This window comes from Cryptotermes secundus, unplaced genomic scaffold (genome assembly GCF_002891405.2).
Source record: "Cryptotermes secundus unplaced genomic scaffold, Csec_1.0 scaffold72, whole genome shotgun sequence".
In the NCBI taxonomy this organism is placed as follows: Eukaryota; Metazoa; Arthropoda; class Insecta; order Blattodea; family Kalotermitidae; genus Cryptotermes; species Cryptotermes secundus.
In genome coordinates this window covers 764,489-775,704 of record NW_019730103.1, presented here as the reverse complement: position 1 = coordinate 775,704, position 11,216 = coordinate 764,489, and the positions used below count along the sequence as shown (strand labels likewise).

Genomic DNA, 11,216 nt, shown 5'->3' with positions numbered 1-11,216 from the left:
CATACAGAGCAATTTTTTGTTCGCCAAACCATTTCAATTGTCTGTGTTCTTCTAAATTAGCAGTCCCAGAAATAAAAATTCAGGAAACTCCAGGCACAGCACAGCGAGAAAAACAATACATATATATACTGTAAATACATGTACATCTCAACATTTAACTGATTCATAGAAACAAAGGTGTTTAGTGCCTTGCAACAGGTTGTCAGTCGTTACTGACAACACCTCACATCCACAGTGAGCTACAGGGTGACATGCACTTTCTAGTATGGGTACTCCTCATTATGCGTTCTAACAATTCTATTTCATTTTCATGCACTCATCCAGTTCTGACTGATTTCAGTTAATAGCACTCATTTTAATGCAAATTCCTTACTGACTGATCGGGTTGGAAGCAAAGAATTGAGTGGGTGGTGGAGAACGGACAGAACAAGTGAATGGAAATTGTGGCCTTGTTGCACAAACTCTTCTGATCACATCGTGCTGTCACCTTATGAGAGAATACAGAAACCTTCAGTGTACATTATGTTCCTGCAATTTCACTTTCTATGACTCTTTTTTGGAATACAACTGTCACATAAATTATTCAGATTTCTAATTACTGAGGTCACTGTCAGTTCTCAGGTTTAACTTCAAGTTCTGCATAATGGCTCTGTTTTCTTTTTTTCAAGAGGTACAATATTCATATTCACAAGATATGGTTCAAACAAAAGGTGTAAGGTCTTACACAGCATGTGCGGTGTTGGATTTTTTGAAGAAAACATTTGGAAACAGAGTTCTCTCAAATAGATATCCTCACATTTTTGGTGGAAAATTTAAGCAGCCACTTGTGGTGTCACAAGATTCAAACCCTCAATTTGTTCCCACAGAGATACCTCAACGTTAAGGAAAAGTTTTGTTGTATTTTAGCGTCCTGTTGCACTGATTTTCCTCGATGATATGTATACAGTGGCCATCTTGTAGTGCACTCAATTTCACTTGTTACTTCATGACATGTTTCGGCAACATAGTGCCATCATCAGGTGCCCTAATTATGCTAATATATTGCATTGCTTGCCCTCATGTGTCTTCATAACACCATTTAAAAAGTATTTAAAAAGTGTGTATTTGTCACACTCGCAGCTAAGAAGGGAACACACATCACAAGACACGGTTTACACAGAAAATAAGAAAAACAACCCCACAGTGAATGAACCACACACAAGTTTTAATTAAGACACACAAGATAAATAATCTTAACAAGTTTTAGTGAGTGTAAATTTATTATAGTTGACAAATACGCACTTTTTAAATGGTGTTGTGAAGACATATGAGGGTAAGCAATGCAATAGAGTAACGTAATTAGGGCACCTGATGATGGCACTATGTTGCCGAAACATGTCGTGAAGTAACAGGTGAAACTGAGTGCACCACAAGACGGCCACTGTATACATATCATGGATTAAGGAAAAGTTGTTCAACATATTTCTGAGAAACATTGTAAACATAGTTTAAGTTAGTGGGATTACACATTAAATGTTACCAAGAAATTCATTTTAACTGTGCCGTATGTATGGGGAATAAATGAACATCAAGGCTAATGCGGTACATGAAATCATTCAGAATGGTTTTGTGCAACGTGTGTACCCCAAACTGGACTGTCTTAATATGGTAAATTTTTTTTTTACTGAATTCACAATTAATAACACTAGCCACCTCTTCACACAGCACTAAATTGTACCTAATCGCTTTTGATATGAGATCCTCCTTCAATGAAACATTTTCATAAATCACTGTATTTTTAACAAAATTCAGTTCTAGGTACATGTCCTTTTTCACTACAGGCAGTGAGGGGAGAGAGAGAGATCTTCCTAACAAGTTAATTCATGTTATATTTTAGCGTCCTGTTACACTGATTCATGTCCACGGTTTATGCTAACCATCTTACAGTGCATACACCTTTTCACCTTATTCTTCACTTCCACACTACATGTTTCAGCACTAATGTGCCATCCTCAGGTGTCAGGTGTCAGCACATTAGTGCTGAAACATGTAGTGTGGAAGTGAAGAATAAGGTGAAAAAGTGTATACACTGTAAGACGGTTAGCATAAACCATGGACAAGTTAATTCATGTTAGCATTGCCAACCATTATGATTCTGAAAGATTGGGCAGACGGAATGCTACTGTAAGAAGCAAAAGCAGAAATTTGAAACTTGCCAAAATCACTGTTCAAATCAAGATATCGTTTCCTCAAGATGTCTAAAAAACACAAGAATCAACATGCCTAGGACTTCCAAATGTGAGTACAGTGATGTGAGGGTCTGACACTTTAAAAGGATAATTACACTGGCAACCAAGCACACAATATAAAGTACACAAGCAATTTTCATATTATAAACAATGTTACTTACTTGCTTTACACTTCAAAGGGATTTTAAGTATGCCTTCTAATACTCTGATTTGCGAAGTTCCTTTGTGTTCCTAAAGTTTCTCACATGTAATCATGAGTTATGGTACCAACAACTCATTTTCTCTTGTTTTCTTGTAAAAATTGTAATAAAGATTTATTCCTATGTTCATTCCACTGATATCAATTAGGTGTCTAAATAAATAAAGAGATCCTACTTTATTATTATTATTATTCATTTCCTTGAAGCCTTCATGTATTGCTTCTATGTTTTAATATTTAAAGTAAGAACTTCACAACTTGCCACACAAGTTTAATCTTAATCAAAACCCTTTCTCAGTCACAGAGCCACATTTTGTTTTGTTTTAACAGCGATAGCTTTGAAAGGCATTATTTAACATGATGACAAATGTTCAACATAGTCTCAGTCTTGAAGTCTTCTTACTGGTTGAAATGACTTAAATATTTCAAACACTGTAATTTTATCTATACAAGATGGATTACTGGAAGGATACTCAAGTCTTTCTTTCCTTCCAACAAGTTTCCGTCTTTAGCTCTTTGTCCTGCACTAGGTACCTTGGCTACCTTGTCACTCAGCATTTTCTGATACCGTTCTTGTGATTTTCTGTGTTCTATATGAGGGCCCTTTTCTACCTTTTCATCAAGCATTTTCTGATACCTCTCATGTGTTTTCCGATGGGTATTAAGGTTACTTGCCTGGGAGAAAGCTGACCCACAAAGATCACATGTGTATGGACGTTCACCTGAATGTATTCGACTATGATTCACCAACTGTGAACTACACTGAAATGCCGCATTGCAAACGTCACACTCGTAAGGTTTGTGTCCTGTATGCAGCAACTTGTGAATTGCCAGTGAATTTGGAGCACTGTATTTCTTGTGGCAATCTGTACATTCATACCGTTTCTCACCTGTGTGTGTACGGGCATGCTTACGACGATTAGCATTGGTCACAAAGGTTCTGTCACAATATTCACATTTGAATGGCTTTCGTCCCGTGTGTAATTTACAATGATTGCTCCAACCTGACTGCGCTGCAAATGTTTTTCCGCAGATCTCACATTTATATGGCCGAGATCCTGTGTGACTGTTTAAGTGATCTAGTAAACGTGCTTTCACAGCAAATCCCTGACCACATTCAGTGCAAGAGAATCTCCGACTATCTGAGTGTGTCACAGAATGAGATCTTAATTCCCAAGTAGTACGAAACAGCATACCACATGTTAGACAGGGAATATTCTTCTCTGTGATGTGTATTTTACGATGACGCAGAAATGCATCAATACCTGGAATGACTTTGGGGCATGACTCACACTCAAATCCATCTGGCCCAGAATGGCTCTGCAGGTGCCGAAGTTGGTCCTGCTTCTTTGGGAATGTTTGTGAACATAAGACACATGTGTATGGGTGAATACCATGCTTCTTTCGCTTATGCTGAGTTATGCTGTGTTTGATAACAAAACCTTGGCCACAGATATCGCAGAAGTAACGAGTTGAAGGTTCCTTAATCCAGACTGCATTTGTTGGAAGAATGCTGCCATTCTTAAGATCTTCTTCTGTGTAGGTGTCATTGGAAATTAATTCTGAATCATCACTCTCACTGCCGTGCAATGGTGATTTACTGCCCGCATACCTGAAATTATTTCAAAATATAATTTTAATATTACAAAGAAAACATTTATGAGAAATAACGTGAATGTGATAAGACAGAGGAGGGAATGAGTTAAACTTTCCTACCAAATTTTAACTCAAGGCAGTTCAATCCAGAAGGTAAATGCATATGGGCTGTACAACCAAGATTCAATCCTCAGCATGGGCAACAGAAATTTACCACTGTGCCAAACTAAGGTACGAGGGGGTACCCAAAAGAAATCGAACTTATTTTTTTTTAAACTTATTTATTAAAATTTTAAGCACAAACCTTCAATCCCCTTCAAAGTACTCTCCACTTACACTAATACACTTGTCTAGTCTTTTATTCCATTTTTCAAAACATTGTCTAAATTCATCTTTTGAGATGCTTGACAGCACCTCCGTCGTTTTTTCCTTCACCTCAGCAACATCAGCAAAACGTTGAATTTTCGTGTCTCTTTTCATTCGAGGATACAAAAAAAAGTTTTGATCATTTCGGGACTCTTCTTTCAAAGCACAGCATGCTTCCAGGCGACCTTGTTTTTGTTCAGCAGTCAGCAGTCGTGGCACGAATTTCGCAGCCACCCTTTTCATTACCAAATCTTCTGTCAAAATTCGCTGAATTGAGCTCCAAGTCACTCCCGACAGCTCCACAATTTCTTCAATGGTCCGTCGTCGATCTTCCTTGATGATTTCACGAATTTTTTCAACATTTTCATGTGTTCGGGCTGTGGAAGGACGACCAGAACGAGGTTTGTCATCAATTGATATTTCACCATTTTTGAAACGGGAAAACCACTCAAACACTTGAGTTTTCCCCATAGCATCGTCCTTGTATGCCGTTTTTAACATTTCAAGAGTTTCTGTTCCACTTTTCCTGAGCAAAAAGCAGAATTTCACCACCGCACGCTGTTCACAAAAATCAGCCATTGCAAAAACGATGATCACACAAAACAGTTGTCACTATAAACTCTGCCGAAACTAGTCCTTACCTTCTGAAGCAACGGTAGTCGGCTTATCGACTCAGGAATGTTAGCTCTATGTGCTCATAGCAGCAAAACGCGGTACTACAAAAGCTCTGCCCACAAAAATTAGTTCGGTTTCTTTTGGGTACCCCATCGTACTTATGTTTGAGAGATCAAGCTAATGCGACCTGAAATTAAAGTAACCCTAAAACAGAGATGGAAAGCCTGCTTCTTATGATTGATAATGATATTTCCACTGCATAGGTTATGTAGTATACACTCACTGAGGACTCATATGTCCCTTTTAATTAGATATCCCCAGTTCCTGGACTTTTAACAAGCATTTTAGTGTCCTACCCTTGAAGACATTTGTACTTATATTTTGAAGTTCTAGACGACACTCCTTAAGTCAGTACTGAAGAAAATGTTTGTAGTGAATCTAACAGTGCTTCACAGAGTGGAACCTCTCGATGCAGGAGCCTTAAGAACACTAAATGTACAAATGTATCTTGCTTCACTGACCTCCTTGTGTGTGCACTAACTTTACATTGTCTTGCAGGATACTTCTCCTTTCCTTGCCCAGGGACAATAATTTTCTCCAGCTAATGTCTGCTGAAGCTCCCAGACAGTCTGCCTGGCTAGTCCTGTTTAGGTCCCCTTGGTATTGGTTCTTCCTCTGCCTGCTGCAAACTCAGTTGGATTCTTTGTTTCTGAAATTCAAGACCTCTGTGACTCATGTAGAAACTTTCTACATTTGTTTTTGTGTTTCTGTTCAGGGTTGTGAACACCTTGAAGAGCGCAAAATTTATTAGACATAACATCACCTTCTTTGACAGCTTCACAGTTTTCTTCAGAATTGAGTAATAAATGAGGTACTGATCAACCCTATCTACAGTTTTCACAAATTTACTGTACTGGACAATATAGTGGAGTTTCGTTACTTCTAGGTTGGTTTTTATGTAATTCCTTCCTGTGTTCACCATTCCTAAATCATGGATTGCGCTTATCACTCACACAGACTTTCTGTCTTTTTGTACTTGAACCATTATATCATCTTTCCTCCGGATTGATAACTTTCCGTTTCTCACATCTCTGGTTTCCTTCCCTAGGTTATGTGGAATGTCTCTGTTAGCACTCAAAGTGCCACAAACTCCTGCATTTTTGTCTAATACAGCTTTTGCTAATTTCACACTATTATAAAAACTGTCTTGACAGTTGTGACGATTCTGCTCTAGATGTGTCTAAACTGAAACCATTGTGTTCTTCCCCTCAGCTGCATACACTTCCATGTTCCAAATGTATCTGGATTGAGAGTCACACAGTTTCACAAACACTCCTTATTTTATTTTCCCTGGATTGTTACGTTCTGAACTTAAAGGAACCTCTCCATGGAATCATGGCTTCACCCAGTAACACTTCCATTCCTAGGCTGTAAGCAGACCTGAATTTCTGCAACAAATATTCATTCACAGCCTCTATTTTGAAAAGCCTTCCATAATTTTGTGTTTGCTGGCTACTGTTACTAAAATTCCAAGCTTGCCAAACTGTTTCAAACTGGTTTCTACTCAGTATTGGGGTAAAACGGGTGTGGAAACAATGGAACCAGTTGACCAGTAGTGTCTTATGTTGTACTCTCTGACTTGTCCATCAAAATTACCAGTTCCAAAAAACTTCACTTCTTTGGGTGTGACGTCAGACCACTTCAGTGAGTCAGACAATACCTTCCACTGTTGTGCATTTTGAGTGTGGTACATGTTGGACTGTTCAGAGAACAGCTGTATAATCACAATCACCACTTCAATAACAGATTCAGGGCTATCAACAATTATGTTCAGTCCTGCAGATCTGTGGAAACATTCATTGCTTTGTTTCTCACCAGCTGCGCATAGAACATCAATTTTACTGTCATAAAAATGATCACTGTTATCTGGTTCATTACTTTCATCCTCATCTGTGATTGAATTAGTGTCACTCATAAAAAGTAAAGGATAAGATTGCAACTGTTTAGTGTGACTAGTTTTGAGGCGATATCACTGTCCACGGTCTGTTTCAAATTTCTCATCAGATGAAACATATCTGTATTTAACTTATAACAAAATTATCAGCTTCTACAACTTTCCATTGTTTCATATTGATGAAAGTTATAAATAAAAGTAAGGGGCAGATCTGAATCAACAATGCCTTTGTTTGAGTCTTTATGGTTAGACAAGCGTGAGGCCAGGAAGGGCCTGTGTGGATTGTTTGGAGACATAAACATTCTGTTTCAAGCTGTTAATAACCTTCAAGTGACAAGGGAACCACATCAGCTGACATATGCACCTGGATAATACACTGTAATAAAATGATGAACTACATGGCCTCTCAACATTACACAAGATAGGCATCACAAAATTGGGCCATTGGGTGGTGAGATTCTCTGTGGATTCAAGCGGCTGTTAGCAGGATGCCATGTGAAGAACCTGTTGCAGTGTGCTAGCCAGCGTTAGTGATGGTGAGGCTGGCTGGCCTGATGAGTGCTGGTGGAGTCAGCTGTGGGTGCTGCTACCGGTAGACTCACTGTTGCAGTGTTCTCTTGATGTAAGTGTAGCTGTAACTGATGCTTGTGCATCAGACACCTGCATCTTTATACATTTGTCACTAGGCAGTGTGCGAACCAATGGGCATTGGGAGCTGCCATGGTGAGTGCTTGCTTCACTGTGGGAGGCTTCCACAACACTTTATGTGTACCAACCCAAAGGAATGAGACACCAAAGGGGATGATGTAGAAACCAATTTCAACACTTTCATATTTCAATATACATAATTTGAAAATGGAGTTTTAGGAGCTAAGTTTAGTGACAGAACAGGTAAAAATAGCTTAATCCACGAAGATTATGATTATTCCGCATCCTAAGCAATGCCCTCCCTTGTACTATTTTACATTGAGAAAATTGACCCAAGCATTAATTCTTGTAACTCATATTTGGAAGGTGTAAAGTTTGAATCTGGTTAAAACACCTACTATCCTAATTATGTTTCCAATGGTTTTCATCAGTCCCTCCTGGAAGAGTATAGGAGTACCTTAAATTAAGTCATGACCACTACCTTCTACATCCCTTTACAATTCATTATTTACCATCACACAATATTTTTGCATTATACAGTCCGAGTTTCTGGCACAGTCGTTACATGAACCATAAACAAACACGATATTTTGCAAATATACTTACTCAGTAGCATCAATTAAATCTTCAAAATGAATACTTTCTGAATTGTTCTTTGATGCATCAGCATCTTCTAGCCCACCATTTGCTGCCACATCAGTGTCTGTTTCTAGTTCGCCATCACCAATAACTTCAGTCTTCACAAGCTGGAAGCTGGGTGGTGGTATATCAGAGTCATCATCACACTCTTCAAGATCACCTTCTGTTTGATCCTGAAAGTAAATAAATGGTTCTATCATGACAAACACACTCTGGGAAGTACCGTGGAACAATGTATAATAATTCTTCTATGTAACCCTCAATTTCATGGTGGGTGAATTATTACATGGTTCTGTTTTTACCTGACATCAAAATTTAACACTAGACAGTTGTATTTACTTATTACATTCTTTCCATGTCATGAATGGGTCATATTCTAATGTACTATGTCCTAAACACAGGAGGTATAAATAAAAATACTACCATTTACTCAAGCTACAAAGGAAGAACAGAAAACCAAAGACTTTTAATTCATGTACAATCTTGTGAAGATTTCAGACAGAACATTTGCACAAAATTGACTGTATACACAAAATGTATCAATTTAAAATACTAATGACAAATTTCAATGCTCTCAGTTATAAACTGGGGGATTCAATCCAATGTCATCACATCAATGAAGATGTAAGGNAGCTGTGTTATTTCCAGTCTGCTTTTACCGTTCTCACGGTCTTGTCGCTTGCAGATTTCTTATACTTTTTCTTCTACCCTGAAGATGGAGGCGATACGTTCCTCCGAAACGTCGGTTAACACCACATATACACGGTGCCAAATCCCAGAAGACTGCTTTCTTCATAGTCACCGCCGTGAAAGCCTCAAATCATACAAAGATGTAAGGTATTTCCAAGTAATACACAATGATGTGTGCTATTTGTTAACACTTTCATTGTGCACAGAATACAGAAAAACTGTATGTCATTGTAAACAAGAAACCTAGAAATAATACACAGTTAAGTGTTCAACCTGCCCGGCTGTATGGATATGAGATGTGGATTCTTATAGAGTATGGACAAGAAGAGACTGGAGGCAACACCAGATGTGATTCCTCAGGCAAACTTCCAGATATATGGTTATTAAGCAAAACCACTGTGGCCACAGCCATTTTCATGACTAATGAGTAACTTTTCATTAAAAATCTTTTCCAAGTCTTCAGACATATTTTCTTTGTATCTTATGCGAATTAACTGACTATTTTTATGCAGGTGTTGTGGGCTTGGGCTATGTGGCTGCAACTTTCCGCCTTTATTTCTTGAAAATCAAGTATCAAAACAAACTGGCAGGTGCAAATCTTTGCCTAGGGGTGAAAGAACATCCAGTAAGCATGTTCCCATTTAGTAAGATTTTCTGTAGTAAGGTAATCACATTTTCTTGACACTTTCATTATATTGTATATAACAATCTTCTTCATTGCATTTGTTTTACATACAACTTGCTACGTGTTTTTGGTTGTGTGACCACAGAACACAATTATAACTTTTAAGTACAGGGACGGGAAAAGTTTGCTTCAGAATTGCTGCACTAAGGGACCATATGTACAATGACACAATTAGAGAGCAAGATGGCGCAGCTAACACAGTACAGAATATGGAAAAGAATGGTGGAGTGACAGAAAATTCTGACATTCAAAACTTATTGTGGTGTTTCATATGAATGGAAAAGAATGCAAGTTAATTCTTTCAAATCACTGCTGTCTGAGCGCTTTTAAATCAGGCAAATATTTAGTACAGATAAGAATAATACAATATTTGCTACAACAAACTAACTGTAATTCTGTAGTAAACTGCAGTCGATATCCAATTTTTTCTCAAAGAGGAATTATAAATTTGTTTCTAACTTTGTACATAGTCACAGTTTGCTGATATCACCTTCCTTCAGTCATTTTAGCAGGGGAATGGGTTGCATAAATTATTTTATATAATTTCTATAATTCAAGCCAACTCTGTGGTTTTCGTTTGATCCGCTCTTATACACATAATATAATACATAGAGGAAGACCAAGCAGTGGGCCCTTAAAATATCTGGTTTATATATCAACTTACCTCTGATTCCTCCAATGATGTTACTGCAGATTCTTCATGTATGTCATCCATGTTACCAACATAAACTAATGATGCTAGAGGGGAGGAAAACAATTATTAGTTTATTGAGCTTGTTTCCCATGTAATCTACAATACTTTTTCTAAAATACCTTTGAGGGTATTTCACACTTTCAGCAGGCAACCTTAGAGAAGAAAAGTTTTGTGTGTTCAATGACATTTGGGTTCCCATTGTGTGTTCAAAACAGAATCTTGTAACCTTATAACGATGATACAATGACACACCCTCAAAGATGTTTTAGACTGAAAATAGCACCAGTACAAATCAATGAAACTACAAAGGAAAGTACTATGTAATTATAAATATGTAACTATTCTTCACAACTGTCACATTCATAAATGTGGGAACTTTTTCAGTAGGCTTTGTTTGAATTGTGTGGTATAGCATTACTTTATGTTGTATTAAGATGGCTGCAGATTTGATTCCCTTTATTAATCAATTAAAATATTTAATTTTTCACATGTTCCTAAAAGTGAATACAGATTCAAGGAGACCNACTGAATTTGAAATAAATGCTGAATGCTGAATGCTGAATGCTGTTAAATAGGCCCTGTAACTGCTATGGATGAGAACTTACAAACAAAAACAAAATTTATATTTGTATTTGTATTTATTAGTCCACCATAGATCCATAAGAAATTACAATTTCACCGGATGTAGTTAATGTCAATAAATATATACAGTCAGCCTTGCAAAATTGTACTTGTCCAACAAATACACGACAGAAAAATATATAAAAAAAGTCTCAGATATAAACTGAATTCTACAAAGAGTACAAATTATTAAGCTTCTCATTGCGTAGCACTGCATTCAACCACATGTTAATTCTTCTGTCTCAGACAAAAATGTTCTTTTCAGTACTTCATTTTCAGAC

General features: G+C 37.4%; 1 protein-coding gene across 3 annotated transcripts in view; it reads right to left on the bottom strand.

The window, feature by feature from the left end:
• Nucleotides 1-2,463: 2,463 nt before the first annotated feature.
• The window catches only part of LOC111866010 (zinc finger protein OZF), an 11,640-nt gene continuing 2,887 nt past the window's right edge, over nt 2,464-11,216 (bottom strand). For all 3 annotated transcript variants that reach the window (XM_023854484.2, XM_023854486.2, XM_023854485.2), the window contains exons 3-5: nt 10,285-10,358; nt 8,213-8,418; nt 2,464-4,039 (exon numbers count right to left, since the gene is read on the bottom strand). In XM_023854484.2, coding sequence (XP_023710252.1) covers nt 2,872-4,039; nt 8,213-8,418; nt 10,285-10,335 — 1,425 coding nt within the window. In that variant the 5' untranslated portion in view covers nt 10,336-10,358 and the 3' untranslated portion in view covers nt 2,464-2,871. The remainder of the gene's footprint in view (nt 4,040-8,212; nt 8,419-10,284; nt 10,359-11,216) is intronic.